Source organism: Lepidochelys kempii, chromosome 5, assembly GCF_965140265.1.
Source record: "Lepidochelys kempii isolate rLepKem1 chromosome 5, rLepKem1.hap2, whole genome shotgun sequence".
NCBI lineage: Eukaryota > Metazoa > Chordata > Testudines > Cheloniidae > Lepidochelys > Lepidochelys kempii.
In genome coordinates, this window is record NC_133260.1 from 20,001 (window position 1) to 41,044 (window position 21,044).

Consider the following 21,044-nt stretch of genomic DNA (forward strand, 5'->3'; position numbering starts at 1 on the left):
CTAAGATGGCTGTGATCGAATATAAGGGGAATCCTTTCCCACCACTCATAGTTCTACACAGGGACAATGAAAAGACCTTACTTAATCAGCTTCTGAAAGGATACCGTGAAGACATATTAAAGACCAGAGCTACCCAGGCCCCAGAGGGGGCTGCAGCCTCACTGCACACAGGAACTGCAGTGTAGTGCAGCATTCTCTTCCCTCCTTGTAGTCTATACATTGGGACACAGAAGATTCCACTTAAGGCAGGAATCGGACCCTCAAATTTAAATACTTGCCTCATATGAGAGCAGTGGGTTCAGGTCCCAGACTTACTTTGCAGGTGTCCTGGTTTCTGTTCACAGTTCCTGAGGCCTGGGTTGGATTCTTGGTCTTGTTCTGTAGGATTATGCAGAAAGCATGAGTTCAAGTCCCAGTTCTTTCTTTCTGTGGTATAAGTGGAAGCCGAATTGGAGGGGTAAATGATGATGAGTAACTTAACCCTTGATGGTCTCTGTAAATAAATGCATCATTTCAGAAAAGGAAGTTTCCTTGTTTTCACTGGGTAACAGCAAATATTGTACGAGACTCCTTGTTACAGACGTAAAGTTCTTTGACACCATAAGTCACTGCTTCTTGGAGCAACTAGTCCTGGAATGCAGACAAGGAGAAGCAATTCTTGATTTAGTCCTAAGCAGAGCACAGGACCTGGTCTACAAGCTTGGTAATAGTGACCATAATATTGTTAAGAAGCCCATCACAGTAGTATTTAACTTCAGAATGGGGAACTTCACAAAAATGAAAAGCTAGTTAAGCAGAAATTAAGATACAGTCACAAAAATGAAATGCCTACATGCTGCATGGAAACTTTTAAAAAACACCATAACAGAGGCTCAAATGAAATATATACCCTAAATTTAAAAAACAAAGTCTGAAAAAGTGCCACCCTGGCTAAACAACCCAATAAAAAAGTGGTTAGAGGCAAAAAGTCATCCTTTAAAAAAGGGAGGTCGGATTCTATTGAGGATAATAGGAGCATAAACTCTGGCTAGTCAACTGTAAAAGGATAACTGGGCCAGGCAAAAAAGAATTCAAAGAGCAACTAGCAAAAACCTAAAAATAATGTTGTTAGTTTTTGAACTCCTCAGAAGCAGGAAAACTGCCAAACAATCAGTGGGGCCACTGGACTAAACAAGCACTCCAGAAAAGCTAAGGACATTGTTGAGAAGCTAAATGAATTCTTTGCATCAGTCTTCACTGTAGAGGATGTGAGGGACATTCCAACACCTGCGCCATTCTTTTTAGGTGAGAAGTCTGAGGAACGGTACGAGATTGAGGTGTCAATAGAGAAGTTTTTGGAACAAATTGATACATTTAACAATAAGATGTCACCAGGACCAGATGGTATTCACCCAAGAGTTCTGAAGGAACTCAAATATGAAATTGCAAAACTAAAAACTGAGGTATGTAACGTACCATTTTAATCCATTTCAGGTGGATCACTTGATGATTGCCTGTTCTGTTCTTTCCCTCTGAAGCATCTGGTATTGGCCACTTTGGAAGACAGGATATTGGGCTAGATGGACCATTGGTCTGACGCAGTATAGCAGTTATATTGTAATTTGTTGTTGGGTGCTGCGTGGACTCTTCTCCCCTGCGGCCCCACCCCCTCCTCCACAGTTCTCTGGTGTGACTGCTCAGTGCTCAATTCTGTAGTCTTTTAGGCAGCTGTGTAACAGGTGACTCGCTTTCATACACAAGGTATTCTTACACTTTGTTAGGAATTGCAATACCCAGTATGCAGCCTCTTAGTTCTGTAAACTCCTGTGGTCTTTTTAGTCTGTTACCCTTTAGGCTAGTTTCAGTTTTAGAAAGTTTGAATACAAACTTAAGTGTCAAATAAAGGAGATTAACCTCACCTTTAAACATGGTAATGTGGGAAGAATTTAGAATCATAGAAGATTAGGGTTGGAAGAGACCTCAGGAGGTCATCTAGTTCAACCTCCTGCTCAAAGCAGGACCAGTCACCAACTAAATCATCCCAGCCTGGGCTTTATCAAGCCTGACCTTAAAAACCTCTAAGGATGGAGATTCCACCACCTCCCCAGGTAGCCCATTCCAGTGCTTCACCACCCTCCTAGTGAAAAAGTTTTTCCTAATATCCAACCTAAACCTCCCCCATTGCAACTTGAAACCATTGCTCCTTGTTCTGTCATCTGTTATAACCGAGAACAGTCTAGATCAGTGGTTCTCAAACTTTTGTACTAGTGACCCCTTTCACATAGCAAGCCTTTGAGTGCAGCAACCCCCCCCCCCACTTATAAATGAAAAAAGCTTTTTTATATATTTAACACTATTATAAATGCTGGAGGCAAAGCAGGGTTTGGGGTGGAGGCTGAGAGCTCGTGACCCCCATGTAATAACCTTGCAACCCCCTGAAGGGTCCCGACCCCCAGATTGAGAACCCCTGGTCTAGATCCATCCTCTTTGGAACCCCCTTTCAGGTAGTTGAAAGCAGCTATCAAATCCCCCCTCATTCTTCTCTGCTGCAGACTAAACAATCCCAGTTCCCTCAGCCTCTCCTCATAAGTCATGTGTTCCAGTCCCCTAATCATTTTTGTTATCCTCTGCTGGACTCTTTCCAATTTTTCCACATCCTTCTTGTAGTGTGGGGCCCAAAACTGGAAAAAGTACTACAGATGAGGGCTTACCAGTGCCGAATAGAGGGGAAAGATCACGTCCCTCGATCTGCTGACAATGCTCCTATTTATACATCCCAAAATGCTGTTAGCCTTCTTGGCAACAAGGGCACACTGTTGACGCATATCCAGCTTCTTGTCCACTCTAACCCCTAGGTCCTTTTCAGCAGAACTGCTGCCTAGCTACTCAGTCCCTAGTCTGTAGCGGTGCATGGGATTCTTCTGTCCTAAGTGCAGGACTCTGCACTTGTCCTTGTTGAACCTCATCTGATTTCTTTTGGCCCAATCCTCTAATTTGTCTTGGTTCCTTTGTATCCTATCCCTACCCTCCAGCATATCTACCACTCCTCCCAGTTTAGGGTCATCTGCAAACTTGCTGAGGATACAATCCACGCCATCCTTCAGATCATTAATGAAGATGTTGACCAAACCGACCCAGGACCGACCCTTGGGGCACTCCACTTGATACCGGCTGCCAACTAGACATGGAACCATTGATCACTACCTGTTGAGCCTGATGATAGAGCCAGCTTTCTATCTACACCTTATAGTCCATCCAGCCCATACTTCTTTAACTTGCTGGCAAGAATACGGTGGGAGACTGTATCAAAAGCTTTACTAAAGTCAAGGAATAACACATCCACTGCTTTCCCCTCATCCATAGAGCCAGTTATCTCGTCATAGAAGGCAATTAGGTTATTCAGGCATGACTTGTCCTTGGTGAATCCATGCTGACTGTTCCTGATCACTTTCCTCTGCTCGTAGTGCTTCAAAATTGATTCTTTGAAGACCTTTGCTCCATGATTTTCTGCATTCATGTTCCAAACAAAAAGTCTAGACAAGTGCACTTTGAGCACACTGGTTGTCACTGGTAAGCTTAGAGCAGTGATACTCAGATCTTGGTGGATCAGAAGCCCAATTAATAATCAGCATTACATAAAAGAGCCACAGTAGTGTGAATTCATCATTTCATTTACTATAGTACTATTCATATTTAAACAGTATGACAGAAAATATTTAGTGATCTATTCTCACAGCAAATAAGTTGTTGAACTTAGTGCAAGTTGATAACTTAATTGGTTGATAACTTAGTAAAAGCATTCTGACTTATTAATCATAGGATTAGAAGGGACCGCAAGGGTCATTTGGTCTGCAAAGATGCAAGATTTGTGTCTAAACCATTTAAGACAGGTGGGTATCCAGTCTCCTTTTGAAAACTTACAGTGAAAAAGCTTCTACATCCTCCCAAGGCAGTTTATTCCATTGTCCTACTGTTCTTACTGTTAGGAGGTTTTGACAGTAACTCCTCGCTTAACGTTGTAGTTATGTTCCTGAAAAATGCTTCTTTAAGTGAAACGATGTTAAGCAAATCCAATTTTCCCATAAGAATGAATGTAAATTGGGGGGCGGGGGGTTAAGTTCCAGGGAAAAAAATTTCACCAGACAAAAGACACTCAAATGTGTGTGTGTGTGTGTATATATATATATATATATATATACACACAAAGTTTTAAACGAACAATTTAATACTGTACACAGCAGTGATGATTGTGAAGCTTGGTTGAGGTGGTGGAGTCAGCGGGATGAAGAGCATGGGGTATTTCCCAGGGAATGCCTTACTGATAAATGATGAACTAGCACTCGGCTGAGCCCTTAAGGGTTAACAAATTGTTGTTAATGTAGCCTCACACTCTACAAGGCACCACAGAGGGGAGACAGCATGGCAGAGGGAGACAGACACACTGTGTGTGTTTGCGTGTGTGAGAGAGAGACATGCATTGCCCCTTTAAGTAAGCTGACCCCACTCTCAGCAAGTTGAGACAGCAGCTGCTGCCAGCAAGCTCCCTCTGTCCTGAGCTCTGTAGCGTCCCCCCCACCTAATCTCTGTGGAGATAAGGTACAGGAGTGGGGGGCAGAAGCAGGGGGAGGGGGACACCTTGACTTTAGCACCCCTCTTCCACCGCCCGCCCCCCTGCACAGCAAGCAGGAGGCTCTCGGGAGCAGCTCCAAGGCGGAGGGCAGGAGCAGCACATGGCAGTGGGGAGAGAGACAGCTGAACTGCTGGCAATTGATAGTCTGCTGGGCAGCTGCTGCACAGGGAACTTAGGGTGTGGGAGCTGCTGGTCCACACTGGTTCGGAGCCCCCACCAGCTAGCTCCAACAGTCTGCCCTTTCTGCAAGCAGTGGACAAAGCAGTGAACAACATTATAAGGGAGTATTGTACAACTTTAAACAAGCGTGTTCTCTGATTGATCAGCAGTGTAACAATGAAACAACATTAACCGGGATGACTAAAGGAGGAGTTACTGTATTCAACAGGGACTGTGGTGATATTGGTGGAAGGAACTAGAAATAAAAGGTCACTGAGTGCACAGCTAGTGGAGCTTGTGTAGTTTCTGCAGGGAAGAAGATGGGGGTAGAGTGGGTCTGTTACAGTCTTATACTGCCCAGTACAAATATATTAAGTCTGTTATTCTTTTCAGGGAATAATGTCAGTTTATTATTTTAAATATTTATCCAAACACTTCAGCAAACCACAGTGGATTAGATAAAACAAGTTTATTAACTGCAAAGATGGATTTTAAGTGAGTACGAGTAATGAGCCATAAGTCAGAAATGGTTACAAGAAAAATAAAACAATCACTGGTGCCTAACAATAGATTATATTCAAAGGAAAGATTTCTCACCACATGCTTTCAGCAGTCTTGCTGACCAAACTCTTTATGTAAGGACCCCTCCCCCAGAGTCCAACCGCTGCTTCCTTTGTTTTGTCAGATGCAGAAAATGCGATGGGAAGGGAGAGAGAGTCCTCTGCCCCCTTTGAGAGCATTTCCAGCTAGAAGCAAAGCGACAGGCTGTTTGTGTGGAAGGAAACTCAAGATACAGATTTTTGCCCCTGCCCCCTTTCCTGCCAAAGAATGGCCATTTAGCAGGTAATGTCTATCAGCCTTGTTTACACCTGGCTGAGGTATCAGCTTGCCCTTTGTCTCTGACGAACAAGTTTGGGAAGTGGCCAAACCAATCTGGAAAATATACTTTTAGAGTCACAATTTCAGCTTATGCTTGTAACATCACATATAATGCTGCTACGGGCATTTTGCCATGATACTGTTGATCATCAAATTACAAGTTTTTATATGATACCTTAAAAGGCATACTTGTACAAACATTATTACAGTAGTGTGTAGGATGTGAAGGTCCACTCTTTGTGTATCCCCACAATATACACACCTAAGTTCCCTCTAAGCTTAGGGTTAGGGGTTGGAGTGAAGGTGATGTGATTGTGTTACCTACTGAAGGGCGTGAAAGTGATTTAATCAAGAAAGTTTCAGTTCCAGAGCATCGCCCAGGGACTCTGTGACAACTGGTGTGACCTCACAGCAGGCTTTCAAGGGTTGTGCGGGGGGGAGAGGCGCCCCTGCCCTGGCCTGGCCCCGCCATGGCTGGGGAGAGGTGCCTCTCCCCCGGCCCCAAGCTACTGTGGTGAGAGAGGGCTGGGGGCAGTCCTCTCTCCCCACTGCAGTCTCAGGGCAGCCTACACCCCAAACCCCTCATCTCTGGCCCCACCCCAGAGCCTGCAACCCCTGATGGAGCCCACACCCCAACTCTCTGCCCCAGTCCTGAGCCCCTTCCCGCACCCCAAACCTCTCATCCCTGGCCACACTCCAGAGCCTTCACCCCCCGTACTCCAGCCCTGAGCCCCCTCCCACACTCCAAACCCCTCAGCCCCACCCCTGTCACACATCACCTCCATATTGGTGCACATAAAATTAATTCCGAACATGGACATAAAAAATTAGAGGGAACATTGACACACACCTTTGCTCTTATAAATCCTGGCACATTTTCTGGACTGTATGGGCCTCTCTTGAGCTGACAGGTTGTTCTGTCAGGTATTCCTTCTGGCGTACAAGGGTCGGCCTGGCTTTCAGCTGCCTAGGGAGAACAACAAATGAGGAAAACCCCACTCTTAATGTTTTGTTCACCTGCACCATGAGATTATTCCTTCTAAGGCTTGCCTTCAGAGTCAAAGCTCCCTTTCCTTTCCACAATCAGCCTGGTGCTAAAGCCACTCATCTTGTGGATACACTTCCAGAAGCCCACATGATCACTTTGGTGCACTGTCCCACCTCCTACACAAGTACACATCAAGAAAAAAAGAAGTCACCTATTGAACAGCAGAAAGCAGATGAGACCTACCTGATAGCAGCTGTCAGATTTAGATACCAGTTGTTAATATCCTCCTGGTTGCTTGACATCAACAGCAGTGTCTTGTGGGGAAAGGAGAGCTGAAAGAGAACATGAGAATAGCTACACCTGGTCAGACCAATGATCCATCTAGCCTAGTATCATGTCTTCTAGCAGCAGCCAGGGCCAGATGATTCAGAGGGAAGGAACAGAAGAAGAAGGGTGTTGGACTCAACACCTATCTTTAACATTTCCTTTGCCCCAGAAAACAGCCCTGCCACAAAGACAACTAGCACCTCATCCCATCTAATTTCTGTAATCTTCCTTTTGCAATAGAAAAGCAACAGGGCTGTCCAGGCTTCACTGGCACAGAACCAGAACCAGACCTACCCTCTGGCCAATTCCAGCTGCAGATCTCAAAATACTTCACACACAATTAATATTCCTCCCAGCATCTTATGGAGGTAGTAAGTCAATGCCACCCTTGATACTCCACATAGGCTTTTCTTGTCCATTCACCACCCCTTCTGGGGGTGTGTCCACATTTGTTTGCATAAATAAAGTTCAAAAAAGCCCCTGCAAGTTCCAAAACAGTCCATTGGTTTTATCTTCTTGTTGAGTTCCTAGGCTTTTCCTGGCTATAAGTCTCAGCAGGGAAACCCCACATCCCAGATCTTTTGGCTAGAGCCTTCTCACTCCCAGCAGTCTCCAAATTTATCCTACACCCAGGCCTTCCTGCTTGGGGCCTTTCCCACATTAGCAGGCCCTATGTGGCTGGAGCCTCAGGTTTCTAGCTGGTGTCAAGGTCTTCTCTGTAGGAGCCTCTTTCTTCTTGCAGTTTCCTGAGCTTCCCCCTTCACTGCAGCCACTTGCTGTACTTTATAAGGGATTACCTGATCCAATCCAGGTGTGCCTCTGTACTAATAAGGGTTGGCTAGCCCCAGGCCCTCCAGCCCTTATGGAGCAATCCCTGCTGTCAGAGTGCTATGTCAACAGGAGAGCTTCTCTGGCTGACAATCCACCTCCCCAAGAGGTGGTATCTAACTATGCTGACGGGAAAAGCTCTCCTCTCAGCATAGGGGCATCTTCTTTTACAGATTTACTTTATATATTGAGAAACCAGCCCAGAAAGGAAGCCTCTTGCTCAAGGTCACAGTCCAAGTCTGTGGTGAATCCAGTAGAACCCAGGAGACCACACTCCCTGTACTGCATTTTAATGTGGCTCTGTTCTCAGAAGTAACTATACATGGAAGCATAGGGTCTTAGTTTAAATGTAAATTGAGCAATTTGCTTTAGCATTATTGGGACAAGTCAGGAGATGTTTTTCTAACTGCAGGCACTTCAAATGACCTCTGGGATGCTTCTACCCAAGGCATTATAACCCCTAACAGGAGAAGCCCTTGCAGCCAAAAGGCAGGTCCTTCACTGAAAAGACATAGGGGAAGAAAGAAAAGCAGCCATGAGGAGGAGCTCCACCCTTGGCAACAGTTCCAAAGCATCTCTCCACATGTTAGCTGGCAGGATTTCAGATGAGCCAAAGCCCTAGTGACCATTCTGTTGCCTTTTACTTACCATGCTGCCTTGGGGCCAGTTTGGAAGTAGCCTCTTTGTGGATGCACTGGGGACAGCACAATGAGCAGAATCCTCCCAGGCACTGCTTCCTCTGTGTACTCCTAAGGGCACAAGGGGCCATGCCCCTACCCCGAGCAAATCAAGTACAGCAGTGAGAGGAGGCTGCACACCAGGGCGGTCAGAGCGGAACTGTGCCTCCCACAGAGGTGATGTGGGCTCTTCTCTCCCTCGCTCTTCCCTCTGCAGTGAAGCCTCCCTACCACAATCTAGCTCTTTATATTTTTCATTGCCACTATTTTACCCTCTCTAGTCTGCTGCTCCTGCAGCAATTAAGAGACTCACTGTGGCTCTCCCCATCATTGCCTCAGCCACAGTGGTAAGTTATACCCACTATCCTCTCTCACATTCATTCTATTTTAGATCAGGATGTGTTTGTGGGCAGGGGGCAGAAATGAGGGCTGTAGGAGCTGCAGCGAGAAACTGAGAGAAACTTACACTGAGCAGCCCTCCCTGGCTCTGGGTATGGCCAAACACTTTATCCACTGTGCACTGGTTAAGTGGATAGACTGCCTGGCAAGAAAACTTGTCCGAGTTCAGGGGATGCAGTGGGTGGCAGGGCTTCGTCGCAACCAAGATATCGGAGAAGAGGAAGAACATCTTACGCTTCACTTCTTCGCCCTTTGTGGGTACCACCATGAGCCAGCCTTCTTGGATATACCAGCGCCCTAGTTGTTGGGGGGGGGAAAGCACAACTGTGAGATGGGACTCAGTGGTGACACAGGCAGTATCCATTGAAGGAATAAAGTGAACTACTCTTACAGATTACTGGGTTTTAAATAAACTATTAATCACTCAGGAAATAGCCCTTGATGTGACTGAGGGCAGGGTGAAGAAACCTCTGCTCAATGTGCAAAAAGTGCTCAGAAAAAGCATGCAGGCATGAATAAAAAAGTGTTATATACATGTGGAGTGATACTGAATTATAATGTCATTATAAAAGTAATGGGACACCCCACCTGGCGTATTGTGTTCAGATCTGCTCACCCACCCTACTTCAAAAAGAATGCAACAGAAATAGAAGGGTTGAGACTAAGGGGATATGATAGAGGGATACAAAATAATAAAGGGGATAGAAAAAGTAAATCAATCAGGAACTTCTGTTCATCCTCTCCATATAATACAAGGGAAAAGGCAGCAAATTAACATCTATTTCATGCACTGCATCATTAGCTTGGCATTCACTGCCACATGGTAAAGAGCTTACCAGGGTGTTTTAAAAAAAAGATGGGGTCTCTGTAAGTACCGTGAGAACATGCACAACTTTATTATATTTAATGTAAGATAAAAAGGGACATGATCCCTCCTGGTTCAGGACAAACTAACCTCAAATTGATGGGAATTAGGAAGAAACTTGCCCATGGGTAGGTTATTCATTCCACTGTGATCATCTAGTCTGACCTGAATAACACAGGCCAGAGAATTTCAGCAGCATTTTGTACATCAAGCCTGTAACTTCTGGGTTGAACTAGAACATATATCCTTTAGAAAAAGGCATCCAGTCTTGATGTAGAAACTTCAAATTATGAAGAATCCACCAATGTCCCTTGGCATAGTGTTTTAATTGCTAATTACCTTCACTTAAAAGTTCTCCTTATTTCCACTTGGAATTTGTTTTGTTTCACGTTCCAGCCATCAGATCTCACTATGCCTCTGTTTGCTAGATTCAAGAGCTCCCTGTGACAAAGTGGGAATTTTCTATATTTTTATGAATCCCATATGTGCCTCAGTTTCTCCTATATGGTATATTGTTACCCAGTGGGAAGACATTGACTGTTTGCTTTCAGGGCATGCTAGGAGACATGGGTATGGATGTTGCCTAGCTATTTGGGCCTTAGTCCCCATATGAATGGAGCATCTGAAAAGACAATGGCAAATCCAAATCACTGCCGTATTGATACCTAGCAACCAAATGACCCAGCAGGAGATGGACTTCCTCACCTCTTTGCAGGGAAGCTGCAGCTCAAGAACAAAGGTGTGAAGTGGGGAGATAGGTTGGCTGCTGGACGGAGACTGGACTCTCATCTGGAGGCTAAGCAAGGAGGTGAGACTGAGGCCAGGTCTAGAATACCGACCTAGATCAGTATAACTACATCACTCAGGGGTGTGAAAAATCCACCTAACCTAATCCATCCAACCTAACCCCACCATGTAGACCAGGGGTCTCAAACTCAATTTACCTAGGATAGGATACAGAGGGCCCTAGACAAATTAGAGGATTGGGCCAAAAGAAATCTGATGAGGTTCAACAAGGACAAATGCAGAGTCCTGCACTTAGGACGGAAGAATCCGATGCACCGCTACAGACTAGGGACCGAATGGCTCAGCAGCCGTTCGGCAGAAAAGAACCTAGGGGTTACAGTGGACGAGAAGCTGGATATGAGTCAACAGTGTGCCCTTGTTGCCAAGAAGGCCAATGGCATTTTGGGATGTATATGTAGGGGCATTGCCAGCAGATTGAGGGACATGATCGTTCCCCTCTATTTGACATTGGTGAGGCCTCATCTGGAGTACTGTGTCCAGTTTTGGGCCCCACACTATAAGGTGGTTGTGGAAAAATTGGAAAGAGTCCAGCGGAGGGCAAAAAAATGATTAGGGGACTGGAACACATGACTTATGAGGAGAGGCTGAGGGAACTGGGATTGTTTAGTCTGCAGCAGAGAAGAATGAGGGGGGATTTGATAGCTGCTTTCAACTACCTGAAAGGGGGTTCCAAAGAGGATGGATCTAGACTGTTCTCAGTGGGAGCTGTTCTCAGCGGTAGCTGATGACAGAACAAGGAGTAATGGTCTCAAGTTGCAGTGGGGGAGGTTTAGGTTGGATATTCGAAAAACCTTTTTCACCAGGAGGGTGGTGAAACACTGGAATGCATTACCTAGGGAGGTGGTGGAATCTCCTTCCTTAGATATTTTTAAGGTTAGGCTTGAGAAAGCCCTGGCTGGGATGATTTAGTTGGGGATTGGTCCTGCTTTGAGCAGGAGGTTGGACTAGATGACCTCCTGAGGTCCCTTCCAACCCTGATATTCTATGATTCTATGAATGCATGTACAATCAAGCTCTTGAAGAATGAGTTGGTTTTCCTTATAAAAATGAAATACTTGTTTTTAAATAATGTTTAAGTATAATTATTTATAATTTTTTTTTTATCACCTCTGCTGAATGAGCACACCCTGCCTTGTTTACTGGATGAGATACTGGTCATACATAAATAACAGTACCTGATCATATAACTAAAGACTAATGTAATGCATATGCACAAACAGGACACATGTTAAGGTTATACAGAAAAACTTAACGTTGGCCATTTCCTGGTTTTTGAGTGTTTATATGGAATTTCCTGGTACATTTTTTATTAGGGCTGTTGATTAATGGCAGTTAACTCATGCAATTAACTAAAAAAAAATTATTCACGTAGCTGAGGTTGCGTAACTACCATCTATCCTCCCCCCGTGTAGACCAGGCCTAATAAACCTGACTGTTTTGACAATACTGTTTGAGTGTCACTGCAGATGCTTTATGAGGTGGGTTAATCCCTGAAGAGTGTACAAGTCTATACCAAGAATCTATCTAAGTTGGACTTGTTGAACAGAGCTCATGATGTGAAGCAGCAGTGCTGGAGTCCCAGGAGTACAATCTAAGGAGGTGGTGAGGCCCCCTAACTTACCCTGGAAGAAGAGTGAGAGCCCTTGGGGAGGGGAAGAGGGGTGTCTGGCAAATTGAAGGGATTCCTCCAAGAGACTGTCCCCAAGATGGAGCATAGCACTGATCCTGTTGACCTGTGACATCCCCTATCAGACATTTTCTCCCTGTGTAGGTATCTTTAGATCATAATTTAGCTTATATAAGAAAAGGTTGAGAGACTTAAGGAGTTTGCTGTAAGGCAGATTTCCCAGATCTCTAATTCTTGTAGCACTTCTCTGAACCATCTGCAATTTTTCCAGTGTGCTTTCCAAAGAATTGGACACAGTAGGCCGGTAGTGCCCTCTGTTCCTGTGTTTATACCACCAAGAACTGCATTTTCCCAGTGGAATGCTGTGAACAAAACTGCTATGTTCAGTTGTTTATCTACAATGACCTTCAAAGGTGGAATTCACAAGGGGAACGTAGGTGCGGCAATACTTTTATGTCACTTGCTGCAAGAGGAATTTACAACCCTGTGTTTGGCACCCTGGTTCCCTATACAATGCATGGAAAGAGTTAGTGACCTAAGAATGGGATTAGCAAAAGCCAGCATACTGAGTGCGGAACCACCTAAGCTAGCCAGTAGGAAATGGCAGAGAGGGGCACAGTGCCTAAGTGCCTTTGAGGGTTGGGGCTTAAATCCAGGACAGAGGAAGGTGCCTCCCTCTACTTGGGATTCACAGCCATGAACCCTGTCCTTGCGTTCGGTGCTTAAGCCGGGTCAGTCCTTTTTCAAGGAAAGTAAAAGGGAAGAAAACACAAATGGAAGAAAATGGTGGTACCCCTCTTTTAGGTGAGTGCTCTAACTACTGGTCTACCATGTGTGAGACCTAGGTTCAATTTCCTCCTCTGCCTGATGTAGAGAAGGGATTTGAACTTGAGTCTCCCCTTTGCTGGTAGGGTGCTCTAACCACTGGGATATGGGGTATTCCAGGAAAGGGCTCTCAGTCTCTTCTGTTGAAGCTGTTCCACTGTGTGTAAACGTATATAAGATTCCAGAAATGTCACTCTGAAGCTTAAAATGTCTGTTAAGTCAACATTAAATGAAGGAAGCCGCTACAAGCATGGTTGTGAGCTTATGCTGTTCAAAATACCACCAGGCTGAATCATCATGGTCTGTTATTGTTCAGTTTATACGTTCTCAGCCATTTTGACTTTATGAATTACACCAATGCAATATACAGCTATGCTAAGGCTGTAGCTATGCCATGCCAAAAGTTCTAGACCACTGTGATATCCAATTTAACTCAACCAATCACCACCCTTAGTCTACAGGTAATTTGTATGCAACAGTTTCATTGGTTATATGAGGGAGACTGCACAGATGGTGGACTACTTGGCCCAGCTGCCACATCCAAGTGCCCAACCACCACCTACACAAATCCACAAAATCTCCCAATACAACACCCACCAGACACAAATCAATACAACCATCCATACAGCAAGACAATCAGCACACACAATAACCCCCACGTAGCCTTTATTTTAAATTGACTGGATCGTCTTGTGTTAAACTATAGTGTCTCTAGAGAGTGAGCTCAGCCCCTGTTGTGCTCCAGTTTTCAGATCAATAGGGAGAAAGTTACCCTTTAGGATTCTTTTAGATTGGAAGAGTGAGGAGTACACAAAGAATGACTACAGTAACCACAAAAACACTTACAAGCAAGAAGATTTTGTTCGTATTATAAATTACACTCACATGCACATCTACACAATGTGAGAGAGCCAAAGCAATAGCCAATGCCATATTCATACTCACATACTGGATCTCTCATTGACAGGTGGTCATTGATAGAGGGTAGTTCCTGCTTGGGTCATCCCAAATACATCCTCCCTTTGAGTCTTCGCACTTTAGCCCAGCCAGGGCACCTCTATCTTGTTCTGATGACACCTAACACCTTATGCATATGCATAAGGGTTCCAACCCTCTTTTTCCTTATCTGTTCTTCCCCACCCCATACATTTTGGAGTGCGTTCTTACAACTACAATATCCGCCTGCTGAAGTGAAGAAACAGATTGACAGAGGCAGAAGAGTACCCAGAAGTTACCTACTACAGGACAGGCCCAACAAAGAAAATATCAGAATGCCACTAGCCATCACCTTCAGCCCCCAACTAAAACCTCTCCAACGCATCATCAAGGATCTACAACCTATCCTGAAGGATGACCCATCACTCTCACAGATCTTGGGAGACAGGCCAGTCCTTGCTTACAGACAGCCCCCCAACCTGAAGCAAATACGCACCAGCAACCACACACCGCACAACGAAAGCACTAACCCAGGAACCTATCCTTGCAACAAAGCCCGTTGCCAACTGTGTCCACATATCTATTCAGGGGACACCATCATATGGCCTAATCACATCAGCCACATTATCAGAGGCTTGTTCACCTGCGCATCTACCAATGTGATATATGCCATCATGTGCCAGCAATGCCCCTCTGCCATGTACATTGGCCAAACTGGTCAGTTTCTATGTAAACGAATAAATGGACACAAATCAGACGTCAAGAATAACAACATTCAAAAACCAGTCGGAGAACACTTCAATCTCTTTGGTCACTAGATTACAGACCTAAAAGTGGCAATTCTTCTAACAAAAAGACTTCAAAAACAGACTCCAACGAGAGACGGCTGAATTGGAATTAATTTGCAAACTGGATACAATTAACTTAGGCTTGAATAAAGACTGGGAGTGGATGTGTCATTACACAAAGTAAAACTATTTCATGCATCCGATGAAGTGAGCTGTAGCTCACGACAGCTTATGCTCAAATAAATTGGTTAGTCTCTAAGGTGCCACAAGTACTCCTTTTCTATTTCCCCTTGTTTATTTCCCCTCCTACTGTTCTTGTAAAGTGCTGGAAATGGCCCACCTTGATTATCACTACAAAAGGTCCCCCCGCCCCCCACCGCTCTCCTGCTGGTAATAGCTCACCTTTCCTGATCACTCTTGTTACAGTCTGTATGGTTACATCCATTGTTTCATGTTCTCTGTGTATATAAAATCTCCCCACTATATTTTCCACTGTACACATCCGATGAAGTGAGCTGTAGCTCACGAAAGCTTATGCTCTAATAGATTTGTTAGTCTCTAAGGTGCCATAAGTACTCTTCCACTTTTCATAGGGTATTCTCTTTGTTCCCTTTATTATTAGCAGCATCTTATTAACATTTATGCGCATATGTTCCTGTGTTCTGTTCTGTGGTCAAAACAGAACTTTCCATGATGTTCCAGTCAGGTACCTTGCAGTCTAGATGGATACATGGTGTTCTATTTTTCCATAACATCACCTATTGGCACATCCTTTATAGTAATCTTATAGTTTTACTGGCATAGGGTCAATCTTTGGTCACCCACTCATGACAAGTATCCTTAAGACTGAAGTCTAGAGTGGCTACGCTGAAATCATGCAGGCCTTACCCAGTAGGCCTTGCATTACAGCCTTGTTTTACTAAAACCTAATACACATCCATTGCTCCTAAATACTTTTCAGTCTTATACTCCCATAGTCCTATCCTACTAATAACTATGCATCACATATTGATTACATATGAGTTAACCATGACAATAATACAATTAAATGATAAAATCAACTGATTTGGCTACACCAAATATCACTCCAAAGCCTCAAACGAGTCACTGTGAAGTGATGGATACAGCTACAATGGGGAAGAACTCTTTGTTCAAAATAGCAGCAGATTGAATCATGACTGGCATTCATGATCTGTTACCCTCCAATTTTTAAAGTCTCAGCCATTTTTGGTGGGTTTTTTTAAACCACATGACTTTAGGAATTACACCCATGTGACAGCATGGACTTGCAATTACTAGTAATGAAATATGCATTGGAGAAGGGGACTGAACCTGGGTCTGCCTGCTACATGGGGACTGCCCTAACCACTGGACTATAGACAGCCATTCTAATTCTCTGGCCCAATGTGTATTTGATTATTTTACACACAGTGGAACAGGTTCAACAGGAGAGACAGAGCACCCTGCCCCAGAATACCCCATAGCTCAGTGGTTAGGGTACTCTCCTGGGAGGTGGGAAACCGCAGTTAAAATCTCTACTCCACAGCTGGCAGTGGTGGGAATTTAACCTGTCTCTCCCACATCCTGAGTGCGTGCCTTAACCACTAGGCTAAGTTATAGCTGTTCCCCCACCTTGTGCCATTTTGTGTAGGTTTAGGGGTGCTCCAAGCATGCCTACTGGATCAGACCCTAAAAGCAAGATAGGAAGGAGAACACCAGTCTGGAGAATGCCACTGTGGTTTAGGTACAAGTTAGGGACCAAACTGGTGGTCAGTGTCAGGACTGAGGTAGCTTTGTGCACGCACAGCCACTGAAATGTAGTTACCTCGTGAACTTTAATGACACAAATTTAGGTGCCTAGGGACTTTAGGCACCTTCAGGGTTAGGAGACAGCCAAGCAAGGGTTTTGCATACACTAGTGGTGCCTAACTGCCACTTTAAGCACCAAGTCCCCCTTCTGAATCCAACTCTAAGTGCTTTCCAGAGTCTCTGGTTTTCAGATTATCAACCTCCATTTCTAATGTATAAGATTGTACTTGGCTATACTGAAAAGCATATATTATTGTTTGATTTTGACTAGTTTATCTAGCTACACTGATGATCACTCATCATTTTCCACCCCCAACAGTGTAATTTAGAAACTTTATCAGCTCCTGTGACGTAGCTAGGAGTGGAAATTTGGGTGGGCCGCGACTTTTGGCTGGACGGACAATGACAGACTGCGGTAGCTCAGCTTCTCCCCCCGATGCCACACCCTCTTCCTAGGACTTCCCCTGCTGACCTGGGCACGTGTATGGGGTTGCTCAAAAAATGGCAAAGCAGAGCTGTAGGAGCGTAGCTTTCTGAAGGGCAGGCACATAGCGCCGTCCTGGATTTCAGGTGCCCAGGGATTTAAATATGACTACTTTTGGGGGGCACTTTAAATGCCGGGCCCTCACCCAATGCCCCTGGGCCCTGCTGCTTCCTCCACCCCCCGACTGATCCTGGGCTCCAAACACTTACTGGAGGCTGCAGGTGAGAAAGGGACAGAACTCAGCAGGCTTCCCGGGCCCCATCTCGTAGAACTCTGCTGCCAGCCCAGTTTCCCTGCTCTGGGCACCATAGGCACTGACTCTGTGGGTACTCCAGGGCTGCAGCACCCATGGGGAAAAATCAGTGGATGCTCTGTACCCACCGGCAGCCAAGATCCCCGCCCCACCTCCTCCTCCACCTCCTCCTCCCCTGAGCACGCCGCGTCCCCGCTCCTCCGCCTACCTCCTAGTGCTTGCCACTGCCAAACAGCTGTAGCAAGCTCCGGGAGGGAGGGGAAGGAGTGGGAACATGGCACGCTCAGGGGAAGAGGCGGGGACGGGGCTGGAATGGGGGCAGGGCAGGGGTGGAGTTGGGGTGGGGCCAGGGTCAGAGGAGGGGTCGAGCACCCACCAGTGCCAGTAGAAGTCGGCACCTATGCTGGGCGCCATCTAGTGGGGCTCAGTGAGAGTACTAGCTGCAGTGTGGGGGTGTACCCATGCTCTCCTCCCCCTCCGTTGCTGTCCCTGAGTGACGCTCCAGGCCGCTATGGCAGCGCTACGGCAGCTCAGATTTGGGTGGGCCTGGATGCTAAATGGGTGGACTGGCCCACCCGAGGCTATGACCCTGATCAGTAGGTATGTTATCATTAACAATATTAGTCTGCACTGGCACAGAACCCATGCCTGCACCCACCTTCCTCAAAAGACATATTATACTGGCCACTCTTAGAAACAGGAGACTTGACTAGATGGACCATTAGGTTGATCTAGTGTTGCAATTCTTGTCAACCAACATTCCTTGATTTTACCCGTGCACTGCAGAGGCAAAACACCAGTTCCCATGCCACCAGAACATATTGGAGTCTTGCATTAGGGAGGGGAGGGGTGGGGGAAGAGGGGAGCTCACATGAGGGATGAAAACACAACTGTCAGCTTTCTCTACATATTAAAAGATGAGGTAGAGACATTAGCTACATTTTTCCAAACTAATGTCCATGAGCTACTTTGGATCATTTTCCTGTCCTCACTGCAAGTCATAAATTCCTCCCAATTGAGCGTTACCTACAAGTGCCATTAACCTGCTACTTACCTCCACTTCCAGGTCATTAAATGAAGATTGTGAATCCAACCAGGCAGCCCCACACCCTGGGGGCCCACTAGTCGCCTCTCTCATTCATAATTTCCATTTATCATACCCTGTTTGTGAGACATTAGCCAATTTTCCTCCCCAAGTCTATTTGAATTGAATCAAAAGCGATCACAAAGCTGCCTCCAATTCACTTAGTCTGGCTGATGAGTAGGACCCACCTGGAGTCAGCACCTTGGTCTTCCGTCCTTTGAGCAGTTTCTGGACCCGAAGCAGTTGCATTGAGTTCTCACGGCTGCAAATTGTGCTATGGACCCACTGAGACACCTCAGAAACAGATTTCACAGCTTCTGAAATTAGCATAGCACATCAATAAAAAAAACAAACACTTCACTGCTAGAGATCTACATCAGGTTGGGTAATAGACAAAATTGCCAGCATTGGAGAATGTTAGGGGGCTTATTCCTTCACCCACTTACTTCCCTGGTCCTTCTCGCATGAACAGAGAGCAACAATACCCGAAGTCCAAAGGTGCAAACAATTCGATGTTTATTGGGGTGAACTTCCAGCAAGCATGATTCCAGTTTCCTTCCTTAGTATCCTCCTTCCCAGCTCTGACACCACAGAGCCTTACACCTGTGTCCCTGTTCCCATTTCCCCCTTTAGCAAAACATGATTCCAATTTTCTTACCCCCATTCCCTGTTCCCATCTCACACACCCACATGCCCACCCCCACCCACACCCAGTCACTTCCTCATTGACTACAGATTATATAGTAAAACTTGAGTTCTGCTTAGCTATACCTTAACCAATCATTTTCCTGAAATTTAACTAACCAATCCTAACATATTGTAACAAGATTATGTAACCAATTATATCCCACCACCTCAATTAGTTTACACCCAGCAAAATTAATTATACAGCAGACAGGAACAATCACAGAACCAGACAGAGATTATACAGACAAACAACAGCAAAGTGGGAACTATAATGACAAAACAATACAGAAGTGAGGATTTCACATCCCAGCTATTGATAAGTGAGTTCTTGCCAGACAGGATGCTATCAAACTAAGTTTCCTTTTACATTTTCTAGGCACTTCCCTTTCTCTGGAGGTGATAGGAATACAGTCCTGTCCTGATAGTGCCTAACAGCCCAATAACACCTTATTTCAATGTGACTAGTTTGGAATGTGAGGATGTGACCGTTCGCTTCCCAGCTTATGGCTGCCTCTGCTGCTTAGCCAAAGGCCTGAGCCTAAGCACAGGGCCACAAACTGTCACAGTAAGAGAAGGCCCTTAGACTGGCAGACAGTGGTTTTGATTCTTTCTTTTATACCTCTATCACTAGCCAAGTGATAAGAATACACCTAAATTCTTAGAGTATAGGCCTTTACAGACAGGCCTGAATATCTATATCCTAACAGAGAAGAGTGCATGTAAGTGGCTCTACCCAATCCTAGCGCTGAAATCTGGGAGTTGAGGAGGTTACTTACCTGTAACTGGAGGTTCTTCGAGATGTGTGGCCCCTCTCTGTATTTCAAAAGTGGGCGTACTTGCGCGCCATAGGTGAAAGTTTAGCAGGGTCAGTGACCTGCACCTGAGTCATACATTGCCTCATGCTACAGACAAGGTTATAAGAAGCCATGCAGGGCGATGCCCCTTCAGTCACCCTCTCACCACTAAGTAGCGCAGTCTGCAGTAGGGGGGATGGTGAGTGGGTGTGACCAGGTGTCTGGATGGGCCACACTGACAATGCCACACTCAGGGCAGACTGCAAGAAATAGGGCTGATAATCCCCAAAACTGGCGGTTTATTCTGTAATTAGATTCACCAGTCCAGTAATAAGAGAGCTATCTGTAGTGCCACACTGGTTAATAAGAAACCAAACACAATCTCCTTTAGATATTCCAGCTCTTGGATCCCATCTAGACAACCAAGTCTAATATAGTGAGGGGTTACTGAAAAGCCTATTCACCATACTTTAAGTTCTACCAATCCCAAAGGTATTGGACACTTACCCGTAGGTCAATATGAATCTCAGATCTTACCCAAATACCTGCTTACAGCCAATCCTTAATAACTAAGATTTATTATTAAAAGGAAAAGGAGAGAAGAGAGTTATAACTGGCTAAGGAATCATATACATACAATTGATTGCAAAGTTCTTATATCAGGTTTGTAGAAGTGATGAAATAAACTTCTCATTTGCAAAAGTCTCTCTGGAAATTACCCAGACAGATTAAGGGTTATCAGTCCTTGTTTTGAGCTTCCTTGTTAATAATCCAGTCCAGAAAAATGAAGCAGGAAATGAAGATAAAATGGAGATGTCTCAGGTGCCTTTTTATATACTCTGTCCCAAACAAAGCCCACAGCTCCTGTTTGTGGAAAGTTACTAGCCCAAGATGGAGCCAGGGTCATATGAGCATATCATGTCCTTACATGGTTTGCTGACTCACAGGGGTTGGCCATTGGCCCCTTGCTGTCTAAGGCATCCTTTGGGAGAGTTATCTGGGCAGGATGAGTTTCTTCTATGGCCCACTGATAGAGTGAAGTGTCCTTAATGGGCCATCTACACATAGATGTCTAGTCTTGATATTTATCTATTTGAGAGGTGTCTCCCAGAAACAAAACATATTTGTCTTCTTCAAGTGGTAGTCCCTATATGTATTCCAAATGTGGGTGAGTACCAAGTAGTGATCAGCTTGGAGACGTGTGAGGACACAAGAAGTA

At 45.1% G+C, this 21,044-nt stretch overlaps 2 protein-coding genes across 6 annotated transcripts in view; one reads left to right on the forward strand and one right to left on the reverse strand.

The window, feature by feature from the left end:
- Positions 1-521, forward strand: part of MRPL17 (mitochondrial ribosomal protein L17) — a 1,605-nt gene extending 1,084 nt beyond the window's left edge. Inside the window, exon 3 of the mRNA XM_073343229.1 lies at positions 1-521. This exon is cut by the window's left edge and continues 112 nt beyond it. Within this exon, the coding sequence (XP_073199330.1) occupies positions 1-185 (185 nt within the window). The 3' untranslated portion in view covers positions 186-521.
- A 4,701-nt stretch (positions 522-5,222) lies between these two features.
- ARHGEF39 (Rho guanine nucleotide exchange factor 39) overlaps positions 5,223-21,044 on the reverse strand; it is a 69,789-nt gene continuing 53,967 nt past the window's right edge. For all 5 annotated transcript variants that reach the window (XM_073343224.1, XM_073343226.1, XM_073343228.1 and 2 more), the window contains exons 8-12: positions 18,533-18,661; positions 8,934-9,163; positions 6,879-6,967; positions 6,498-6,614; positions 5,223-5,514 (exon numbers count right to left, since the gene is read on the reverse strand). In XM_073343224.1, coding sequence (XP_073199325.1) covers positions 6,506-6,614; positions 6,879-6,967; positions 8,934-9,163; positions 18,533-18,661 — 557 coding nt within the window. In that variant the 3' untranslated portion in view covers positions 5,223-5,514; positions 6,498-6,505. The remainder of the gene's footprint in view (positions 5,515-6,497; positions 6,615-6,878; positions 6,968-8,933; positions 9,164-18,532; positions 18,662-21,044) is intronic.